This window comes from Drosophila sechellia, chromosome 3R, assembly GCF_004382195.2.
Source record: "Drosophila sechellia strain sech25 chromosome 3R, ASM438219v1, whole genome shotgun sequence".
Lineage (NCBI taxonomy): Eukaryota > Metazoa > Arthropoda > Insecta > Diptera > Drosophilidae > Drosophila > Drosophila sechellia.
Window position 1 is genome coordinate 17694616 of NC_045952.1, and position 23263 is coordinate 17717878.

The 23263-nt window shown below is 43.1% G+C and overlaps 7 protein-coding genes across 11 annotated transcripts; 4 read left to right on the forward strand and 3 right to left on the reverse strand.

Annotated features, from left to right (window-relative positions):
* Positions 1 to 301: 301 nt before the first annotated feature.
* Positions 302 to 2942, reverse strand: LOC6606917 (DNA replication licensing factor Mcm5). The gene is made up of 4 exons (XM_002031675.2): positions 2669 to 2942; positions 1505 to 2615; positions 625 to 1446; positions 302 to 561 (listed from the first exon to the last, which is right to left on the reverse strand). The coding sequence occupies exons 1-4, from the start codon at positions 2818 to 2820 to the stop codon at positions 445 to 447; spliced, it is 2202 nt and encodes a 733-aa protein (XP_002031711.1). The 5' UTR covers positions 2821 to 2942; the 3' UTR covers positions 302 to 444.
* Positions 2943 to 3245: 303 nt separating this feature from the next.
* LOC6606918 (protein arginine N-methyltransferase 1-B) lies at positions 3246 to 5032 on the forward strand. Its single transcript, XM_032723014.1, has 4 exons — positions 3246 to 3355; positions 3419 to 3694; positions 3763 to 3992; positions 4123 to 5032. Exons 1-4 carry the CDS (start codon positions 3353 to 3355, stop codon positions 4742 to 4744), a joined length of 1131 nt encoding a protein of 376 aa, XP_032578905.1. The 5' UTR covers positions 3246 to 3352; the 3' UTR covers positions 4745 to 5032.
* Positions 5033 to 5067: 35 nt separating this feature from the next.
* Positions 5068 to 7102, reverse strand: LOC6606919 (RNA-binding protein 1). 2 transcript variants are annotated; one of them, XM_002031677.2, is made up of 3 exons: positions 6995 to 7102; positions 6552 to 6918; positions 5068 to 6069 (listed from the first exon to the last, which is right to left on the reverse strand). In XM_002031677.2, the coding sequence occupies exons 2-3, from the start codon at positions 6866 to 6868 to the stop codon at positions 5952 to 5954; spliced, it is 435 nt and encodes a 144-aa protein (XP_002031713.1). In that variant the 5' UTR covers positions 6869 to 6918; positions 6995 to 7102; the 3' UTR covers positions 5068 to 5951. The 2 variants fall into 2 exon arrangements, with proteins under 2 accessions (XP_002031713.1, XP_032578908.1); XM_032723017.1 differs by having other exon boundaries at positions 5111 to 5348; positions 6995 to 7100.
* Positions 7103 to 7356: 254 nt separating this feature from the next.
* On the forward strand, positions 7357 to 8891 carry LOC6606920 (39S ribosomal protein L37, mitochondrial). Its single transcript, XM_032723008.1, has 4 exons — positions 7357 to 7614; positions 7677 to 8024; positions 8082 to 8362; positions 8418 to 8891. Exons 1-4 carry the CDS (start codon positions 7439 to 7441, stop codon positions 8840 to 8842), a joined length of 1230 nt encoding a protein of 409 aa, XP_032578899.1. The 5' UTR covers positions 7357 to 7438; the 3' UTR covers positions 8843 to 8891.
* A 219-nt stretch (positions 8892 to 9110) lies between these two features.
* On the forward strand, positions 9111 to 10687 carry LOC116801747. The gene is made up of 4 exons (XM_032723015.1): positions 9111 to 9356; positions 9428 to 9583; positions 9637 to 9803; positions 9858 to 10687. The coding sequence occupies exons 1-4, from the start codon at positions 9223 to 9225 to the stop codon at positions 10523 to 10525; spliced, it is 1125 nt and encodes a 374-aa protein (XP_032578906.1). The 5' UTR covers positions 9111 to 9222; the 3' UTR covers positions 10526 to 10687.
* LOC6606921 lies at positions 10665 to 12151 on the reverse strand. Its single transcript, XM_002031679.2, has 5 exons — positions 11706 to 12151; positions 11519 to 11654; positions 11290 to 11443; positions 11045 to 11231; positions 10665 to 10976 (listed from the first exon to the last, which is right to left on the reverse strand). The coding sequence occupies exons 1-5, from the start codon at positions 11798 to 11800 to the stop codon at positions 10763 to 10765; spliced, it is 786 nt and encodes a 261-aa protein (XP_002031715.1). The 5' UTR covers positions 11801 to 12151; the 3' UTR covers positions 10665 to 10762.
* A 1916-nt stretch (positions 12152 to 14067) lies between these two features.
* Positions 14068 to 23071, forward strand: LOC6606922 (protein anoxia up-regulated). Of its 4 annotated transcripts, none has more exons than XM_032723317.1 (7): positions 14068 to 14274; positions 18113 to 18139; positions 18658 to 19149; positions 19289 to 19401; positions 19777 to 19907; positions 21917 to 22118; positions 22184 to 23071. In XM_032723317.1, the coding sequence occupies exons 1-7, from the start codon at positions 14200 to 14202 to the stop codon at positions 22998 to 23000; spliced, it is 1857 nt and encodes a 618-aa protein (XP_032579208.1). In that variant the 5' UTR covers positions 14068 to 14199; the 3' UTR covers positions 23001 to 23071. The 4 variants fall into 4 exon arrangements, with proteins under 4 accessions (XP_032579208.1, XP_032579209.1, XP_002031716.2 ...); XM_002031680.2 differs by lacking the exons at positions 21917 to 22118; positions 22184 to 23071 and adding exons at positions 20039 to 20206; positions 20791 to 21334 and having other exon boundaries at positions 14070 to 14274; XM_032723318.1 differs by lacking the exons at positions 18113 to 18139; positions 18658 to 19149; positions 19289 to 19401; ... (1 more) ...; positions 21917 to 22118; positions 22184 to 23071 and adding an exon at positions 16257 to 17113 and having other exon boundaries at positions 14069 to 14274.
* The last annotated feature ends 192 nt before the right edge of the window (positions 23072 to 23263 follow it).

The window sequence follows — 23263 nt, forward strand, 5'->3', positions numbered from 1 at the left end:
AACACAGTCGAATGTAGAGCGAAATTGTCGGTTTGCGCGAAAATTTGGAGGCCGACCAAAGGGTCTATGTGTTTCGCCCAAGCATTATCAACAAACAGAAATTAGACATTGCTTATAATCTCATTTTTTGAATGTAAACAATCATAAATATTTATCTAACATATAGTCTGCCGGCTCGACTGACTTATGCACTTGAAATACCTAGGATTTCCCACTAAACATATCAAAGAAATCTATTCTGTAAACTTCTAGCTACTAAAAACATCACTAAATTATTGTAGTTCAAATAGTTCAAGCAGAATGAATAAAATAATGATTTAATTTAGTTTATTGGGCTCATATAATGGGAAAGAATGTAGTTTTCTCTTAATAATACAAATGGAAATACAAATAATGTGACGAAATGATTCAACGATGGACAAATAATGATGTGATTAACAGTGTTTAGCAAATTCGATAGAGCATCTTCCGTTGCATCCTGTGCTGCAGCTCTCCACGTCGGATCATGGTATGAATTACCTTCATTACCGTGCGTTCTTCGTATTTCTGACGCAAAAAGTCCTATGAAAAGAAAGCAATGTAAGTAAAAGTTGTTCATTTGATTCATAAGATTTCTGTGCTTACCTGTAAAATGTTCTGCTCCGATACTTGAGATCCAATTGCAAAGCGACGTTTCAATTGCTTTTCAATGCGGTTCAATGTCTCCTGGTCCTCCTCAGTCGTAAATCCTTCGGCTCCAGCCAAGCTGCCAGTCATCGCAGCATCAAGAGTAGACACTTGAAAAAGGCGAAGTGCTTCGTTCACGTGCTCATCTGTGGCAAATGGTTGCAAGCGAATCTTCGCCAGCGACTCCGAAATGCGGATGACAGCCTCCAACTGGCGCACAGTGATGGGAATGCTCAGTCGTTTGTCAGATGCCTTTTCCTGTTGTCCAGCTCCACTGCGCATAAGCACGTATCGGCTCTTTAGCTTTTCGCCGGCAGCTTCGCTCAAGCGCGGACCGCAATGAGTTCGGCAGTAGTGAATATACTTCTTGAACGTCGACAGCGATATCTCACCCTCAGCCGGCTCTGAAGGCGCTGACTTGTTAGAGCTCAGATGCACGTTGATGATGTGCTTGGCCAGCGTAATGTCTCGCGACTCATCGTGAATATCCTTTACAATGAAAATCATGTCGAAACGGGATAGAATTGTGGGCATAAAGTCAATGTTCTCCTCGCCTTTGGTGTCGTCCCATCGACCGAAAATGGAGTTGGCAGCCGCCAAGACCGAACAACGTGAGTTCAAGGTGGTCGTGATGCCGGCCTTGGCAATGGATATTGTCTGCTGTTCCATGGCCTCGTGAATGGCCACACGATCATCCTCTCGCATTTTGTCGAACTCATCAATACAAACCACACCTCCATCGGCCAGCACCATGGCTCCACCTTCCATGACAAAGTTGCGCTGAAGATCAATATATCATTTGATTTGTAAGGATTAGGTGTGTAATGTTTTTTCTCACCGTTTGAGGATCCTTCATAACCGAAGCGGTGAGACCGGCCGCACTGGAGCCTTTGCCCGAAGTGTAGACTGCTATGGGTGCCACCTTTTCCACAAACTTTAACAACTGTGACTTGGCAGTACCAGGATCGCCCAGCAGAAGGACGTTAATATCACCTCGACGGCACAGACCATCCGGTAAACGCTTACGAGACCCGCCGAAGAGCATGCAAGTAATAGCCTTCTTGATATCCCGCGAACCGAAGATGCTGGGCGCCAGCGACTGTGAGAGACGTTCGTAGATGTCCCCAGAGGCGGCCATTCGACGGAAGTGCTCCTCCTCATCGGATGTGATGTTACTGTATCGGGAGATGGCACCCGCACCCTCTGAGTCGACGGTGATGCCCACTACCCTCATATAAGGAGCACGGACTCCAACGACAGCTTTCTCGCGACCATCCCGACGAGAGGGTTTGCCCACTTTGCGAATGGAGTATATGCCCTGGATAAGTACGCGATTGCCGGGCACTACACGTTCACAGAGCGAGCGATCGCAAAAGAGCTGTAAGTGGCGGGGAATCTCACCCTGTGGCACAAAGTCGGGGAGCTCTTGCAACTTAAGGGTCTGGAAATCGACGCACTTGCACTTGTCCGGCATGATGAAGAAGGGGTCCAGCGGGCACTTGGGTCTGCCCGCCTGCTCCGTGTTGCACTTTCTGGGTAGGGCGTAGCCCTCTAAGCCCGGATTCACTTTGAGATTCGGTATGACCGTGCTGCAGGACAGGCACTGGATGGACATCCGCGTGGCCTTGGCACTGATTCCCGAAGCTGCGACAATGATTCCGGCGATCTTAACCAGCTTGGAAACGCAGTCCGACTTCAACTGCCTTATGTTAGTGGGATTCGCATTGGAGCTCAGAAGAATCTGTATATCGTGCATATGCTCCTCGTGCTCCGGCCGGGGAGCTGTGATCTCGTCGGCTACCTCCCGGGCAGCCTCCTCGAAGATTTCCAAATGCTCCGTCGGCTGCTTGTTTAGCTTGTCAGCCAGAGTCTCATCGAAGCCCACCAAATCCTCCATCTCAATCTCCAAGAAGTAGCGGCCATTAAGATAGTTCCTCTTCAGGGTGTCACTGCAGGGGGATTACCATTAATGGGGTTCAGATGAGGGGATGAGTCCACTTACCGGTATTTGTAGAAAAAGTTCTCCTCGTTGAAAGTTCGGATGAACTCCTTGTACTTCTTTTTTACCGCCTGCAAGTTGATTTGCGCATCCTGCTGGTTATCTCCGCCGAAATTATCCGAAAAGAACACACCCGCATCGTCGAAGCCTTCCATTTTGATAGGTAAACAAAATTAAAAAGAGGAACTGGACTAATAGACGCTACTTCTGCTTCGCTTTATATTTCGATGTTTAGTAAATGCGATGTGCGAATATTTTGCCGCCAAAACTACCGGGCAAGCGGTCGCTAGGGATGAGCACTTGCCAGTGAAACTATCGGTTCTTATTTACAACTATCGATTTTTGTGAGCAGTAAAAAGGACTACTACACAAAAATTGCAGCAGTTGATAAACCAATAGTTATAATTTACTTCGTGTATATATTTATTATATCTTATCGATGTTATGACCAAGATTATATTACCCGATTATGCCTTAGACAACTAACTCGGATTCTTCCCAGCTGAAAAATACTTAAATTTCAGAAAAATGAAATAGTATCGAGCTGGCGATATTTGTTTCCAGCTTTTGTGCGGGAACAGTGTTGATAAGCGACCTTTTAAACTAGCGTGCTGTAGAAACAGTCCCATCATTTAGTCGCCAATTTTTCGACGTGAAAAACCAAAGAGACGCCGAAGAAATTAAAAAATGGTGAGTTTTGGTCAAAATGTGACGGCAATCGAAAGGCCAGTAGCTGACGAACCCGATTCGCAGGCCAGCACAGACATCCCCATGGAGGCAGCTGTGGAATCGGCGACCGGCATCACGCCCAATTCAAATGCGAACTCAAACAATGTGGCGAAGAAGTTGCCCGCGGAGGGCTCCACTGGTGATAATCCCAATGCCAACGCTGACGAGATGACGTCCCGCGACTATTACTTTGACTCCTATGCCCATTTCGGGATCCACGAGGAGATGCTCAAAGACGAGGTGCGCACCGTCACATACCGCAACGCCATGTACCACAACAAGCATCTGTTTCAGGGCAAGGTAGGGTTCACTTCCAGGGTTTCCCCATTTTTCGTAGCCCTTCTCACCGGGGAATCTTCTCTTTACAGACCGTACTGGACGTGGGTTGCGGCACCGGCATTCTCTCCATGTTCGCTGCCAAAGCCGGCGCTGCTCAGGTGATCGCCGTCGACTGCTCCAACATTATTGAGTTTGCCCGCCAAGTGGTCATGGACAACAATCTGCAGGATGTGATTACGGTTGTCAAGGGCAAGATTGAGGAGATTGAGCTTCCAAATGGTATTGAGGGAGTGGACATTATCATTTCCGAGTGGATGGGGTACGTTTCCAATAGTAGTGAAGCTTTAAAAAACAGCTGCCGCACCAGATTTAATTTAATATATTTATAACTGAGATTGGCGTATGTTAAGGCTAATTACTGACCATTTTAATTGCTTTCCTTAATTTAGTTACTGCCTCTTCTACGAGTCCATGCTGGATACAGTGTTGTACGCTCGGGACAAGTGGCTGAAGAAGGACGGCATGATGTTCCCAGACAGAGGCACTCTGTATATCACGGCCATCGAGGACCGACAGTACAAGGACGAAAAGATCAACTGGTGGGACGATGTCTACGGCTTCGACATGAGCTGCATTCGTAAGGTGGCTGTGACCGAGCCACTGGTCGACGTGGTCGATCCCAAGCAAGTGGTATCCACATCTTGCATGGTCAAGGAGGTGGATCTGTATACCGTGCAAAAGGCCGATCTTAACTTCTCGTCCAAGTTCAGCCTATGCATCAAGCGCAATGACTTCGTGCACGCATTAGTCACCTACTTCAATATAGAATTCACCAAGTGCCACAAGCGTCTTGGGTTCAGTACGTCACCAGACTCCACATACACGCACTGGAAGCAAACCGTGTTCTACCTGGATGATCACATGACGGCGAAGAAGAACGAGGAGATCACTGGCACGTTCCAGATGAAGCCCAACGAGCGGAACAACCGTGACCTGGACTTCGTCATCGACATCAATTTCAAGGGCGAATTGTCTCAGATTCAGGAGTCGAACACATACCGCATGCGCTAGGGACAGCCATAACCAATCCGATCCGCCATTTGGGATGGGGCTCAGAGCCCTGCAGCGAGGATACATACAATGACTAGACGTAAGGTTTATTCCAGTGCGAAATGTGCAACGAATTCGTGTTGCGTCTTCTCCTAAGTTTAACGTGTACCTTTGTTAGTATACATAATATTTTACGGTCGTGCGCCTGTTTAAATTATTATCCGAACATACTTCTAAGCAAGTTGTACAGCAGCACGTCAATTCTCACATAATAAACAGTGCATTAAGCACGACCCCTTTTGCTGGAAACAAACTGCTTTTGATGATATATGAAACCAATCAAATCTCTCTGATTGTGCGTCTTTATTTCTTAGTAAAAAAAAGGAATTTCAAGAATGCATCGAAAGATTTATATTGTCATCTTAAGTAAATTTACTTGGATAGCAATCGACATAGGAATTCCTACAGAAAATGCGGCCTTGGCCGGCTTGTTCTTTGATGCGACACTGCTTAAACGATATCCTTTTGAAAACATTAATGACGGTCCCGAGAATTCGAGCGACTTCGACGATCGCGCGAGAAGCTGCGGCTGCGGGGCGATCGGGAGCGACGTGGTGAACGGGACCTGAAATAAACGCATTGGTAAAGAAGAAACGATTACTTTAAAGTTAAAAAAAAAAATAATTAGATCAGCTTAGCATGGTAAGAAGTGTATGTACATACGCGCCTTACAAAGTTCTGCAAAATAGATGTGTTAAATACTGCTTAATTGTTACTTAAACTAATACCAGGGGAAACACAAATGAAAGCTGTGCAAACTGTTTTGTTTCTATGAATTAAGCTGTGAACCAATTAAGATAAGAGTAGTATTGCTATTGCTGATTTTGCTTTTAGAACCAACTGATATCCTACATTTAGAGTTTAAAGCTTTCTACTTTGTCGGATAAATATGCAATAAGAAAATGATCTTTAGTAGCTGTGATCATCAGCGTTAAACGCGCTTAAGGCCAGTTTTCTCGACATCAGAGTCAAGTACTTGAGAAAGCGGACGAACTCTCATATTATAGGCAACTAAATTAAATAAATAATTGTAAGCAATTATTTGAAGGATACGCAGGATAACTTTAAAAGATAACTCTTTGGGCGACTGCATTGCTTCTTCTAGGATGAAATCATTTGGGTTGCTAATCAAAACTTCTGTGAGGCTGTGACGCTGAACATGGTTAATTTAGAGTTGCAAGTTGAAGGTTGCTGGCTGTGGCTGTGAAGATGGTTGCTGTTGTAGATTGTTGATGTTGTAGAAGGAAGAAGTAGCAGTGGAAGTAGTTCTAGCCGAAGGAGTTATCCTGAAAAAGTGTCGATAACTCGCATTTAACAACCACTAAATGATTGGATCGTAGATAATATATGTATACAGTTTGTTGGTTTGGACTGAATAAAGTACCAAGTCGATTTTCAATTAGATATGTTATGAATAGCGATGCCATGTCAGTTGGACCTGAATAAAACAGCCTGCGAAGAAGTACTGATAAATCTGACCTTTTTCGAAGGCTGTTCTATCACGTGCAGAAAAAGGCGGGAAAATGTACATGTTTGCTATTAGCAATTAATGCTTTTGCGATGATTCCAATTAAATTTCGATAACAAATTGTATACGTTTTGATAAGGATTGATTAATTTTGACGGTTACAGGCTAGACCGCCATCATATGCTTAGAAACCTGAAGAAAGTACCCAATTTTTGGAGTCAAGTGATCCATGATTCCATTTGGGAAACACATTGAGTCAAGTAACATGATAAGTACAGTTTTTTTTTGTCGTGGAATTACCTGTAGCGGCCGGAACCAGAGCGTCCACTACTGCCGCCCTCTCCGCGCCGGCGATCGCGCGAGCGACCCGAAGACATCTCTACGCGAATCCTGGTGCCGCAGCAGCGTGTTCCGTCCAGGGCACGCGTTGCGTCCTCTGCGTCACGGCGATCCTCAAACTCGACGAAGGCGAAGCCGGGCGGATTGCGGGCCACCCACACGTTTCGCAGGGGTCCATATTTGGCAAATGCGCCTTCGATCTCGTGCTTGGACGCCGATGAGCCCAGGTTTCCCACGTACACCTTGCAGGCCAAGTCCCACTCCCTATATCGCGGCATTTTTGTCGGGCGGTGCGGTATCGTGAGTATTGCGGGAGGTGTGCAAGCGGCTAGAACACAAATATACGGGTTACTTACATTATCCGTGCAAGCAGCTATACTTTATAAACTAATTCCCACACTTACCTTTTAATTTTGTTAAAAATTTAACAAAGATCTCCGCCTTTCCTTTATTTATTACAATTACCGAAAAGTGTGACCAGACGCGGAAATAGTGGTGGCACCGAAAACCGATACATCGCTATCGCCAGTTCCTGATATGTGATAAATGTTTTGTTTTTAAATATTTTATGTTTAACCATTACAAGTGCCGAATAAACATCAATTATGTGTTATTGCAATTTCATTCACTTAAAATGTTAAATTATATGGACTTATACAAGAATTTGAATACATATAATTTAAATAAATCACGGTGTAACGATTTGTAGCTTGAACCGTGATCACATCACTAATATTTATTGGCAAATGGGCAGGGAAGTTCTCTCACCATCTGGCAGCACTGAGTTTCATAACCAGTCCGCCGGGCTCCATTTCATTGAACGAAAACATTAGCAAATCCTAACTGAAATGAGGCTTACGAACACCCTCTGTGCCCAGCACATCGGATGGCATTTCAAGAAGCACTGGCTGGTCCAGGGTAGGCGAGTCCCCAAGGAAACTGGCGCCGCGGCGGAGCTCCTGAAGCTAGGTGTTCTGGTGAAGAATCCCGAGGATCTCTTGAACGCCAAAGTGGAGAGGAAACTGTGAGTATCAATGGGAAATATGTAATGATTTTATAAGTGAACATATCTGACCTTACGTTCAGGGTGGACATTGTTGGCACACGCGAGAAGACCGTTTCCGAGGACAGCAGGCACCCTGACTGGCACCCCACAGTTTGCAACAATTACTCCGACAATAGCGTGCTAATTGGTGGATTGCCGCAGGCACAGGTGCTGACCAACTCTATTGTGATCCAAACATTTCCCAAGCACATCGAGGATGCCATTTCAAACCAGCAGTTGCCAAATTCCGTAGACAAGAGTGTCCGGCACGCGATTCTGGCATCCCACGTGCTTGATGCAGAGCAAGTCAAGCTGCCCAAGGTGAGGCTACCGGAGAGGCCGGCTTTTAACCTGCCCCGCTCCTACGGAATATCACACGAAAGGGTCAAGTAAGATCATATCTTTAAACTGTATCCTAACATAAGTAAATATAAATATCTCCTCAGTCGACTGTTGGTAAACAAACTCCTGCATGAAAGTGAAAAACTGGCTGGCCGTTCTGTCTCTGTACAAAGGAAACTTATAGACAACGCGTCTTTTAAGACTTCCTTAAGCAGAGACGGGGATCTGCTTGGTTTCTCAATCAATGCTGAAAAAGTGGTATTTGCCAACCGAGCCATCGAAAGTGTTAAGGGAAAATTCGAAGGAGATCTGCCTGATCTTTACCCCATGAAGAGTACTATATCGATTCCGAAATACCACATTTACAGAACTGAGAACTTGTATCGTAAGTTATTTAATAAGTACTACCCGATGAATGACTAACAATGTTATTCATTTAGCTTTTCGCACGGACATCAGCTGCTCCCACCCGCACACCATCTTTACAGTGTTTAATAAACACCAAGTCAAAAACTCCCACGGATCCGAGGTCACAACTTCGCAGCTTCAGGCAAGGACACTGATTAAAGCTTTCGTTGTGGCTGCCGCTCGAGCAAAGCAACTGCATGGGGATTCCGTAGAAGGAGCTCTTCCCAAACCAATTGTTGTTCAGAGCGTTCAGACTGACGGTAGGACGTTCCACTTCGGAGTGCTGCAGCTGAATACCCTCGATCTTGGCGCCAATAGCACTACCAAGAACTATTGGTTCCATAGGCAGAACTACAATTTGTTTGCTGAATGCTCTTACGAAGGGGGACGAACGAGTTTGGATAATTACAATGGCGAGGTCTTCCGCATATTCAATGCTTTCTATAACAATTCCTAAAATAGAAATCTTACTGAATAATAAAATATGTTTTTGTTATGTCTGTAAATGGCTCAACAAATTGTATTATTTGGACCTCTTGGTCCTTCTTGAACTATTATTTAACTAAAAACGAAACTTCAAAAAGCGATATAGCTAGAGTGTCAACACTGGGTGATTTAACCATGTGTGAATGCCTGAATTATTTGGCGCCTTGTTATTCCCCTTCAACCACAGGTCGATATCCAAGTCCCCATACCCAACTGTTTCAGTCGACTCCATAGCAACCAGGATGCACTGAATTGTTTATGCATCGATGTATTGACTGCTAATAGAGACGTCAAGCAAAGTTTTCTCCACCCACACACATTTAAAGTTTAAAAAGGCAAAAACTCGCTACCATGAGTAGGCAAAAGCAGAGTACCAGCTCCAACAACAGTGGCACATCATCGGAAACCAGCGAGACGCAAAGTGTGGATGACCAGCAAGGTACTCCGCATTCAGCCATTCGTTCGAGTAGTGCATCATTGAGTAGGTGGGTAAAAAAAACTAAACTTTTAAAATACCTTACACATTATTTAAGCAATTATAATACCTTTTCTTTAGAGCCAAAAACAGTTGGAGACGCATGAAGGAGCTGGCTGCGGAGAAGGAAAAGGAAAATGAGGCCAAGCGACCTCCTTGGCGTGCAGTTAGCGTTTCCACGCTCACCAAGCCCGATAAGAGCGCCTTGCTTCGGGCCAAGTTACTGGATGCTTCGAGGTTTTAAAGCCAAATTATACAATTTAAATATTATTAAGTGCTTTTCCATACAGACGACTAAGAGCTGGCAAGGCTAATGTGGCTTTGCAGACGGACTTTGTGCCGACGAAGCTCATGAAGGAAGTCAGTTTCGGTGTGCAGAAGGATCTTATTCTGCTCAAGGACGTAGGTATTCTCACCGATGGTCAGTATTCCAAAAAGAAGGATGGCTATGAGAAGTGTAAGTTTTTAGTTAGATATGTTGTGTGGTTAAATGTAACACAGATACTTGCAGATGTTCTTACCTATTCCATGTCCCAAATGACCGACAGTGTGCCTACCGTTTCGCGTCAAACACAGACGCTACTGCCGAAGGCCTATAACAAGGATCTGGTCAACTCCTATCTACCCAAATCAGATGAGGATGACAGTGATGGCATCTCCGATGTGGAGAAGAGACTTGGTGATCAGATAGCCAAAATACGGAGGCTCAACTTTGATGAATCGAATCAGTTGAGGGGAAGTGGGAGTAACTCTATCTTGGCTCCTACTCTGGCATCCTGGCATTTCGATGACGATGCCGTGGAAATGGAATCTGAGCGACATTTTATACCCTATACCATCGAATCGTTTAAGCCTTGGCGCAGCTTCGTTCCCTTTCCCTTCCGATTAAGGGGTAATGCCCTGATCGGCACCCAGAAAATAGATTGGTACGCCCTGCTGCAGTCCATCGATGACCTGATCAAGGAGTCCAACCACTTGGTAGACAAACTGGAACACATCATGGTTGAGAATCAAGCGCATCGCAGGTCTGTTTTGGGAAAACTGGGTAAAATACCCACCTTTGAACCGACCAAGTTTATAGCTCCATCGGAGCAGTGGTTGCCCCTCATTGAACAGCAGGAAAAGCAATTGCAAATTTTTTTAAGCGGCAATGAGGCTAAGAATGCCTCACCAGAATAGAGCTATTCAAAAATCACAAATGCTTACAAAATATTGGATCAATCGTTGAAACTTCTTTCCAATGAAACTATATGGTAAATGGCCTAAGGCTTTGTTAATTGTTTTGGAAAAGCTTATAAACGCACAAAAACTAGTTGAATAAAGATAACACAATGGAGTTTATTTATATGTTTGGAAAATATTTGGTTGTATGCAAATGAAGAACAATCTTTTTAAACTTTCAGCGAATAACATTAACTAAACCTTCTTTTCTCGGGAAATTCCAGATGATTTTCCTTTTCCTTGTGGGTTTTTCTTTGGCATCAGCTTCATTAGAATATCCGTAGCTGATTTACTGTCCAGCGGACAATTGGAGTACACCTCTTCACAGGCGCGATCATTGGCTCGCTTTCCATGCTCCAATGCCTCCTTTATAGCCGTTCCATCGAGGAGGTAATCCACCAGGGAATTTCTGGAAACAATTAAATCAAAAGCCAATAGTATTAACTAAGTACCTTGGACTTAAAAGTCTCTACTCACTCCGCTAGCATATGAATAAATTCGTCCATCTGGTCTGAGGAACCAATCTTCATGTTGTACTCCGTAGAGCGAACATAACCACACACAGCACGTTGCATGCAACTCGTTGAGTCAATGTTATTCTGGCCCAGAACATCGTCAATCTTATTTATCATGCTGCTCAGTGGTGTTAGGTCACTGTCCTCGCCTGAAAATGACCAAAAATCCACTTTATTTTTTAATTTCCTTAAAAGCATTCCACTCACTGCGGCCGTAGCCTCCATAACCACCATGGAAAGCGGAAAGAATCTTGGGAATCAGTATAATGGCGCCAATGCCCACGAGAGTTCCCAAGACAACGCCGCCCAAGTCCAGTTTTATGGGATTGTAGGCGGATAGTCCAGTACCACCCGGATAACCCTAGATAATTAAAGTTCAAAAATCAATGTTACCAGTTTAGCCCACGAGATGGGAGTTCTGATGTAGTTCTCGTACATTTAGGGATCCGTAGCCAGTGGTATAGCCCAGGCGTTCCAGTCTGTCCTTCGTGGAAGCTGTCTGCGGTTCACTGGGCTGGGTCTTGTTTTCGTTATAGTACGACCTATCCTGCTGCGCCTTATCCGCATAGAACCTGAAGCCAATCCAAATAAGCATCGTATATGGAGTACTATAAATCACTTACTTATGGCTATCTTCGTATTTGGGGATTGCACTGGCGTAGGTCAGCACTACCAGAACTCCCAGCAGCTGAAGTATGACAATGTAATTTCGGTTCATTGTGCTCTTTTATGAGGGTATCCTTTTGGGGTTTTTTTTTTGTAAATTAGTAATAGTCCTTTGCAGTTTTTGGCTCGTAGCTCCAACGCGTCGTTCGCTCTGCTCCAAACTAATATTTCCAGCGACAGCAACTCCACTATTTATAGGAGTTGCCCAAAAATGCGAGCAATTTGTTCAAATTACAAAATGTCAAGCAGCGTGCGGATTTGAATGCCGTTTATGCGAGTATTTGGGAAAAAGTGAGGAAAGAAACGCATTCTAGCAAAACGAATGAAAAGGTGTTTGTAACCATATAGGCACTTATGTCCCCATACACGCACAGTAAACCCCCCGATGAACGACCATTCATCGACCATTATGTCGCTGTAATGCGCAATTTTCATTGCATACTCAATTATTTAACGAAATTATCGCAGACACAAAAAAAAGAGGCGAAGACGCCACCAACAAACAACCACGCTGGCTGGGCGGATAAATTGAGCAGCCATGCATCTGAAACCAAAAGTCGTATATCTATGTACTCCAATGGATCAAAATCGCGACTTGGGACCGGAGACACATGGAAGTGTTTGCACCTGCGCCACTTGCATCATTATGAGGGGCACCCGACCAAGAGATTTCTGGTATTAAGTCACTGACTTCTTGCCGCACGTTTTATATCGTGTATATATTAAAACGGGCCTAAATATATGGGCTTTTACATTGATATTTATAAAATAAAGGTATATTGCTGTATAAACTTGGTAAATTAGCATAATATAAAACATTAAATCAACATTTCAAGAAATAATATTATTAAAGTGTTTCTAATATGGTCTCTTACATTGATATTTTTAAAAGCATATTCTCAAAAATAAGCTCTTAAAGATCTTACAGATCTGAAGATTCAAAATCGTCAGGGTCGCCAGACAATAACCTCCATATATCATCTCATATTAAGATAATGAATGAATTATTTCACATACGAATACTTTTATGGACGATTAGTTAAGTTTTTTAAGTTGCATACCTAAAGTAATATCTTTTAAAATTTTTATGAAAATCAACATGTTGCAGAAATTTTGTGCCATCTTATCATTTCAAACAAAGAGGATTTGTTGAAGAATTCGCTATATTGAATCCTTTTCGCCAATTTATTTTCTGCTAATTTTTCAATGTCTATTCACACCTAATTAATACAAAGCAAACATTAAATTCCAAGTCAGTGCTCAATGACATTTTTGTTCGCCGATTAGGCTGACTTCGGCAGCCTTGAAATTACGAGTCATTCATTGCCTCTCGTTAAGGTTAATGTCATAAAGAATTTGGTTTTTTTGAATTTCTGCCATGGTTTTGTTTATATACAAGCAAACACCTACACACCCGATTTAAGATGTGGGTATAGGATGATGTGCAGTTTATTTATATGTTCACGAATACATGTTTCCGATTTTATTGTAAGATGGTATGAGTAATCTGGCCTCAAACTGTTGGAAAACAACATTTATTTTTATCTTATTTTCATTTTTGTATTTTCTTAATAATTTATATCCAGCTATTTGTGTGGAAAGCTCTGTGTCCGGTCCACAGGTGATACCCACCACTGACCATAAATTGCTCTCAGGATTTTAATTTCACGCCTTATTTGTTTCAAAAAATGCCAAGACTATGCTACTCATGCTATGAATTTTGGCTAATCAATCTTTAAACAACGATGATGATTTGAATGCTGATATTTTGAATGATGGGAATCAAACTGCTAAATGCCAATTTAATTTTAAAAATAGTGTAATTGCCATATTCAATAATTGCTCATTAAATTGAGAAAATCTTGTAGCAGATTTATAAATAAATAATCCGGAGAATGTTTTGATGTTTATCGACCCATATTTAGCCTATGCCACAAGGGCCACTTTCCTCCATCATCAGGTGCCATCATCAATTCGCGTCAGATCCCACGCTAAATCTAGATTCTAATCTTATCTAAAAAGTTCTGGAAGAAATCCGTGACGTCTGAAAAGGGCTCTATATCCTGGGAGCCACTAGACGCTGTACATTTCATTTGTATATAGGCTTTTCCGAACGCAACTGTATGAAAAGTGCTGGCTTTATGTAAACAGATTTCGCTCGCTCTTTTGCGAGGAGAGATGCCAATGTTTCTTAATTCCAAAAATAAGTTTATTTGGGAGATGGATAGAGAAAGAGGTATGGACCGAGCGTGCAAGAGAGAGCGGGATCGAAGGCTGCGAAAATTTTGAAAATCAAAAAATTATAAGCAAGTGCTCCGTGCGATTCTCAGGCAGATCAACTCGAACGGGCGTCAAGTGAACAACACGCAACGACGATATATCCGAACCAAAATCCAACGAACAATTCATTATCTGAAAACTCTCAAAGCATCCAAATCTAAAAATCGCAACATGGTTTACGAAAGTGGATTTACGACCCGCAGAACCTACTCCTCGAGGCCGGTGACAACTTCCTACGCAGTTACGGTAAGCCCTTCGAAATAGAATCTGAACTTTACTTGACATACGGTAGTGTGGTTTTCCTCGATTTAAATCTGTGAAATATATCTGTGCGTACAGTTGCCAAACTCGAAACTCAAGCAGTTCAAGAATTCACAAGAATTTAGTTTTAAGCGCTTGTGTCCCACCTGCTGTACTCAATGGTTTCATTCTGAGAAGCGAGCAGATTACTTGAGAAATTGAAACACGTTTGAATGTAAAGTGTCTACCAATTATGAATATCGTATCGAACTTACAGTACCTAACTAGCTGGTCCTTCGCAACGGAATGTCCTTGTGCTCAGAGATTTTATTTAATGATCACCTAGACGTTCTGACCATGTTGTACATATATAGCATTTTCAGGTTCAGTGTAAACATGTGTAGTAATTCATACATAAACCTATTTCTAACAATTCAATAACTCGCACACAATGGTTGTGTGTACTGAATACTACATATATCTGAGTTATGTGCCTGCACAGTCGTCTAACCATAATTAAACCAGACCGAAATAATAAATATGTGACAAAATTTTCTGACAAAACGATGCGAGTGTGAAAAGATTGCAATTTTCGCGAGATCGTGGGAATTGAATCTTCAGCAAATTTATTGCTGCGCGATGATCTTCATATCTCTTTCGGATATACGTGTTTACTCATCTCCCAAATATAAAACGCTAAATACATTATGGGAACCAAGAATTCACCGGAGGCCGAACATTTTCTTCTCTATCTATTTTATTATTATTTACAAAATGCTGAGGTCCGTCTGGTCTGGTGGTCTAATGGTCTGGTGACCAAAAATGTTTAGAATATAGAGTGGAATTCCAAACACATGCGAATTCGCGATGAAACTCATACGGAGCCAGCTCTCTCGATAATTTGTTTTTGTACGGGCCGTGGTTTTGCTTTTTGTATGTGTAATACTATATGCGCGCGCATTTCGCTCTTTGCTGGTCCTAAAAATATCTTTCCGATTTCCATAATATATTCAAATAAACCGATGCCATGGCAAGCAACTACAACAAAATAACGCAAAATATTCGAAAATTAGAAGATAAATGCTAGAGGGAACAACAAATAAAAGCCCATTTTTCGGACTGTCCAATGTGATGATAATCCAAAGCAAGGATATATATGTACCTCGAGTCCCCAAGAGATCCATCTTGTCTAGACGCTTTCTGTGTACCATGCATATATGTACATTTACACAAGCACTCGCTGTTTATAATTTATAGTGATAACTTGATGATTCGATGAATGAAAACGGCAATCTACTTTGATGTGTATCTATGAAATACGTTTTATTGAGATTTGATTCTTGGTATTTAGGGCTAGAATGTAGGGTAACTGGCTTAATTGACAAATAACTTGGCTAAATTGCTGTAAATATATATACGTTTGCTGTTTGTGTTCCATATTAATGCTCCCATTGCACATTACTCACAACCACACTACGTCGTATCAATATGCATATATACATATGTGTATTTAGACTGGGGTGGACCTTTTGGAAAAACAAAACCTAAATTTTCATTACTGCACTTCAATAGAAACCCGTTAAGTAGGCTAGCTTTTGGCAGCCCAACTGTGCAAGCAACGGCAACGTTGCGTATGCGTAATATCTGTTTAAGGCTTGTGCAAACCAAAAGAGATGGAGGTCCACCCTAGGGTTCAGACACATGTGTAGCTATGCATCTTGTGTCATAATGTAAGGATGTTCGATGTTATTGGATACAGCTTGACCCACCCAGCACTACGATCTGATACCAAACTCAACTACTGCCCCAACAAAGCTGTATATAAATGCCCCGCCCGCGCACTGTATATACGCGTACATATGACTTTGACCCACCGCACCGCCCAGTTGAGATCCCCGTTCGCTGCACCACCTAACCACTGAGCCACAGCTTAATACCCGGCTGACCCAGAAATTAAAAACAAAATTGTGGACTTTTGGGCTTTGCAGAGAACGAAGAGAACACCAATTGACTGGGAGAAAGTTCCGTTCGTGCCGCGGCCGTCGCTCATCTCGGATCCGGTGACCGCCTTCGGAGTGCGGCGTCCCGATCTCGAGCGGCGCCAGCGGTCGATCCTCGATCCGATCAATCGGGCCTCCATCAAGCCCGACTACAAGCTGGCCTACGAGCCCATTGAGCCGTACGTCTCCACCCGGGACAAGAACCGGACGCGGATCCTGGGCATGGTACGCCAGCACATCGACACCGTGGAGGCGGGCGGCAATACCGCCGGCCGCACCTTCCGCGACAGTCTGGACGCCCAGCTGCCGCGACTCCATCGCGCCGTCTCCGAGTCTTTGCCAGTTCGCCGGGAGACCTACCGCAACGAGAGGTCGGGCGCGATGGTCACCAAGTACTCCTACTAGGGGAGCATCACCCTAGTCACCCAACCGACAACCCGAACCCAATCGAAGTCTAGTCGAACGAACCTAGTCGTATCTAAGGACACATAACCAACTAAAACAGACAAAAAAAACTGAAAAAGCATTCAAAATAATGATAGGCCTACATCTAGTCTAGCCATAGTCCATATAATCTTGTGTTAACCCACTAAACACTGTACAAGTTGTTACTCTACACAGAGAAAAAGTAGAACTTTTAGCCATTCTATCCAGAATTCGTTGTATTCGAAATATTTCCAATTTAGCAAATGAGATTCCAACTACAAACCGTCTGTGCTTTTTTCTCTGTGTACCCATGTATCTAACGTTTCATCCATAGACTCATAGCATTTGTGTGCATAGATGGTTGCATTAAGCTCTTAACTCTAAAGTAAAACAGTTCGAACATGTTTCAATTTCCCCAATTGAGTCGCCTTGCGTTCTTTGGCCATTTGCATACAGCAGTTCGTGGAGCAGCAGGAGCAAGTTTTATCCTTTACCTTTAAATGATGCTTGTGCTGCCAATGCCGAAACCAAACCAAACCAAACCTTATCTCTATATCACTATCAAATCGGAATTTATAGACTCCACGCTTAGACCTGTGCACGGACAGACCGGGCTCGCACCGCAGCCGGGCCTCCTCGGACTACTCGTACACCTCGAAGTCGTCCGTGGAGAAGAGCAGCTACGATTCGAGCAACCCGCACTCGTACCGCCCGGAGCGCTCCACGTACACGTCGACCGTGGAGAAGACGTCGCGCAGCGGTCCCGGCGGCTCGTACAACTACAGCACAGAGCGGACCAGCACCACTGGCGCCGGACCCGGTGGCTACAGCTATTCCTCGACCACCAGCGGCAACCTGCCCGGCGGCACCAAGTACCGTCACTTCTCCTACCACGTGTAGGGGACGCACTGCGTCAAAGGATCGGCGTCGTCTGTCCACGGCTTTGAATGTTATGGTGCCCACTAATACGTCATTGTTCTGACTATATATATAAATATATACATTTTGCAAATAATCCACTTAACCCGCTAACCTTGAGTGCCCATTTATATATATTTGTATACGATGTTTTCGATGATGATGTATTTTCGTTTTGACTTGGACTAATTACCACTAATGCCCAAATAGTTTCGCATATAGACTAGATTAACCGATCAACAATTTCTGTGTGTATTTGCAACCTTCAAGAAGTCATGTTAAAACATATTTGTGATACAATAAAATAAACACGGTCTTATCTCAAATGAACGTAGCATTATATTTTTTTGAAATGAACATACATAGAGGTCGATACGATATTCATACTGAAGACACAAAGTAGGATAAAGAAATCTACACCGTTTCTGTCAAGAAATATATGAGAGTTGTCCACTCTTTTGAACCAAAACATGACCTGCTCTATTTTGTATTACTTTCAGTACCCCTCGGTCGAGAAAGTAACTCGTGTAAGTATTTGGTTTTCATCCTTATCGCCTACATCGCTTGTCATCCATCTTTCTATGGTTTACTATTCTTTTCTATTGACTTATATCACACACTGTTCAATCACATCCATCACATCAACGTCACTGGAAAAGCAGACTCGGTTAGTAATAAGCCCTCACATCATAGTCTTATTTAGTTTATAGCGCCAGAGAATCCATTTAATCAAAATAGAAATTATTCCGAGTAAACCCCACAACCCCAAGTTAAATAATCAGAAGGTAGTGAGCAAGATGCATTCTTCATTTTTTATCATTTCATAATCATCATTTTTGGGATGTAGAATCGAACTGATCTAAGCATCCATCATTAGGCAGACAAAACTCCCTAAATGGAGAGATCACGAACATATGGTTTACGTTTCTGTTTCTAGCTATATGTTCTTATTTATTTTCTCTGCTTTTCATTCCGCTAATCAAATCATAATCTCCGAACCTGGCGTATTCTATGTTGTCTTAATGTTGAAACCATTGCCATATAGGTGTACAAGTCGAGTTACCCCATCTACTCGAGCTACTCGGTGCCCCGCCGCGTCTACGGCGCAACCCGGGTGGTGACCTCGCCGATCCGCGTGGTAACCTCGCCCGCCCGCGTGGTGTCCCGCGTCATACACTCACCATCGCCTGTTCGCGTTGTCCGCACGACGACCCGAGTGATTTCATCGCCGGAGCGCACCACCTACTCCTACACCACGCCATCGACCTACTACAGCCCCTCCTACTTGCCATCGACCTACACTTCGACCTACATCCCGACATCGTACACCACGTACACGCCGTCCTACGCCTACAGCCCGACCACGGTTACCCGGGTGTATGCCCCACGCAGTTCGCTGTCGCCGCTGAGGATCACCTCCTCGCCGGTGAGGGTCATCACCAGCCCGGTTCGCTCTGTGCCCTCCTATCTGAAGAGGCTGCCGCCTGGTTACGGTGCCCGCGCCCTGACCAATTACCTCAATACCGAACCCTTCACCGTAAGTTGGTCCAGCGTACTTAGCACGTTGCTTTCGTAGACACACAGAACCTGGAGTAGTGTTGTTCTGGGCCCTCGCTTCTAGACTTCTTTTCCTTCGATTTGGTCCCCACCTCATTAACTTTGAATCGATGTTACAGACCTTCTCCGAGGAAACAAGCCGGATTCGCAACCGCGCGCAATCTCTGATTCGTGACTTGCACACTCCCGTGGTGCGCCGTGCACGTAGCTGCACTCCCTTTCCCGTCACTGGGTAAGTAGGGGTCATTACCGCATCTAAGCACATTCCAATGAGGACACTTTTGAAACCAAAAATAGATACAATAACACCTACATGGATCCAATTATAAATGTGTATATATGCATTGCAACAATTTGGCGCACATTCCTGAAACTAGAAGGCCCTTGGCATAGAAAATAAACGCATTCGTTCCACTCTTCATTTCTGTGCCGAGATTGCGCATACGACATGTGGGCCTGCATAATTTCAGTGCAATGTTATGACGGATAAATATGATTTGCTAAAAATAATAATTGGATACCCTTAATTATGTTCTGTAGACATTGCTAGATAAAGCATTTTTCTGCAATATTTAATATATGCATATATATGTATATATGTTTTTAGTTACACCTATGAGCCGGCCTCGCAACTGGCCCTAGATGCCTATGTGGCCCGTGTCACAAATCCTGTCCGTCATATTGCCAAGGAAGTTCACAATATTTCGCACTACCCCAGGCCAGCAGTGAAATATGTTGGTAAGTTGTGTTTCGAAACGTAAATGTTAGACTACTGCACTATGTATTCTGTTCACAAATGTAGTTAGATATCTTAAATGTATAGCAAATGGTTATTAAATCGCATTCTTTAAACAATTAAATAACAAAAGGTAAAAGTCATCTTGCATCAGTAAGGATTTGCGGTGACAAGGCCTATAATGTTAGAAGTCCGTTGTACGATTCGGACAAAGTTCGAACTGATATTAACCTCTTGTCCTGGTACCTTAGACACCCGACTTGGAAGAATGATAAGAAATCCCAAGATCCTGTGAAGGAAGGTAAGTACTGTTTGTGTTCCTACATTGCGCTTGAATATGACACCTGTATATATGTATCACTCAAGCATAAATGTAATAGATGTTGGCGCCAAAAGATTACCATTCATTACGAGATGCATATTTAAGGACAAGGATATGCACTATATATCTTTATCTCTTTACAAAATTTAAATGGCTCAATTTTTGTTACTTTCCTGATTCAAAATGAATAAACCTGCGAAAAACACTTCTCACTTCACAAACACAAATCAATCAAAATATAAAATAATTAATCAATTGATCTTAACATGTTTACGAGCACCAGGGGCTTCAAATTAAATTTATGGATTTAAAGATCAATTCGCAATTCTTCATATTCCCCTTGTCCAATAATTTTCTTTCACTATATTGTCCAATTGTATTTATTGTCAACGTACAACGTTTGTTAGTTCAAGATAAGATGTTTTTTTAATACGGTGCTTTAGAATATAAATTAAATAATTCATTTGTAACTAACTTACATATTTGGTTGCTGCATCCTGAATTGTTCAGTTCATTGTATTTCACTAACGTTATACGTTTTATGATTGATTGATTCTTTCCAGTTGAAGCTGTTGAAGTTGAGGCCTAAATGATAACATGCCTGATTTTTGTATGGACATACACTTCTCTTTCTTAAATAAACCAATCTAAAAGACTTTCTTTTGCGTGGTAGACAATTAGCCGATATCTACAAGATGAACACTTGATATCGACACACTCTGGCGCTTTCACTACTCAGACTAATACTTACACACAAATCAGATCAGAACAGCTTTGAAGATCGAAATAATAAAAATATTAAAGAAATTTAGCGCATCACTTGTGATACTAACATTTTTCATGTGACTCACCAAAATGTAGATACTTATTCATTCTCTTTCAATTTGTTGTAACTTAAGTAAGAAGCTGACTATTAAATTATATATTTTCATGATCACTGATTACGAACTATTAAATACTTCATGTGCATAATTTTTGGCATTTAAGATATGGACGTCAGCGCGAATTTTGTTAACCAATGTTATGTTCATGCATATGTAAACACATTTTAGGGATAGTTACTTACAAATATGTATCAATATATTAATTTGTAAATACTGATCTAAACACAACTCTTTCCTTGTGGGGTCGTATTTTGTAAAAGGTCTGCATATCGGGTCTATTTCAGATGGGGTTTTAAAGGATAAGAAAGTGTTGATTTTGCTATTTTGATATGTGATATTGCATCTGCCCACATTTTTGTACATAAAGATGACTAATGGATTGATGCAGACTTATAATAAAATACATCGAGATTGACGCAAATTTACACAGTACAACACTTCAAGACCTTAGCTTACTTCATATACTCTTTTTTGCATTTTGAGATGTATATATGTATGTATGCTTAACCCATTAACCACATTTTGGTTCAATTCTTCACACCCAGAACTTTTTAAAAACTCCCATTAATGCCACACAATACTCTAAAATATTGGCGTCTACTGTATCTGCAATTTTCCTTGCCTCGTCTATAAGAAAACCAACAATCGCCGATCCTAAGAGTAAGTATTGTAAGTATAAGTATAATGTATAATGACATTAGCCGAGTGAACAACAAAGTGAAGGATATTTAATGTAAAATGAAAAATAAGATAAAAATGCATAAGCACTGTGGTGAAGGCTCTTCTGACAAGCATTACATTTCAGATGCCGAGTTGGATCCTAACCGTCCATCTAGAAAATTTTCTGCCCCTAGGCCCCTGGAGGATCCCCTCGATGTGGAGGCCAAGGAGAAACAGCGTCTGCGCCAGGAGCGTCTTCTAACCGTCAACGAAGAGGCTATCGACGAGGTGGACTTGGAAAAGAAACGTGCCCAGAAAGCCGATGAAGTCAAGCGTAGGGAAGAGAGGTGGGTTGTCACTCCCTACACTAGCTCATAGTTATTTTCCTATTAAATCTTTAATGTTTCCAAAGGGCCCTCAAGGAGGAGAGGGATCGCCTGACGGCTGAGGCCGAAAAGCTGGCTGCTGCCAAGGCCAAAAAGGCTGCCGAGGAGGCCGCCAAAATCGCAGCCGAAGAGGCTCTCCTGGCCGAAGCTGCAGCCCAAAAAGCTGCCGAAGAAGCTGCCTTAAAAGCCGCTGAAGATGCTGCCCAAAAAGCTGCCGAAGAAGCGCGTCTAGCGGAGGAGGCTGCCGCCCAAAAGGCCGCTGAGGAAGCTGCCCAAAAGGCTGCTGAAGAAGCTCGTCTAGCAGAGGAGGCTGCCGCCCAAAAGGCCGCGGAGGAAGCTGCCCAAAAGGCTGCTGAAGAAGCCGCTTTAAAGGCAGCCGAAGAGGCTCGTCTGGCTGAAGAAGCTGCCCAAAAGGCCGCCGAAGAAGCCGCACTGAAGGCTGTAGAGGAGGCTCGTGCCGCCGAAGAAGCTGCCCAAAAGGCCGCCGAAGAGGCTCGTGTCGCTGAAGAGGCTCGTCTGGAGGAGGAGCAGCGTGTCCGTGAGCAGGAGCTGGAGCGCCTGGCGGAGATCGAGAAGGAGAGTGAGGGAGAACTTGCTCGCCAGGCCGCCGAGCTGGCCGAGATCGCCCGCCAGGAATCCGAGCTTGCCGCCCAGGAGCTGCAGGCTATCCAGAAGAACGAGAACGAGACCAACGAGCCCGTGGTCGAGGAGCCCATCACGCCCATTGAGGAACAGGAACCGATCATCGAGCTCGGCTCTAATGTTACCCCCACTGGTGGCAATAGCTACGAGGAGGATCTCGATGAGGAGGAAGAGGAGGACGAGGAAGAGGAGGAGGAATAGATTCTACACAATCATCATGCTGTCAACCTAATTTAAAAGAAAAAAAAACAATAAAAATATTAAAAAAACAATTTAACGGGGCAATGGGGGATAATGGTGGATTAGATGTCACATTAATTCATATATTCATCTTAAATCATCACAATGTTGTGTTCTAAATTTAATAATTATAAAATTTGCTGAATAAATCAAAATTATGATACCATATTCATTCTAAAGCATTTCATTATAAAATTCATTTATTTTGTTCTAAAGTTCCCCCT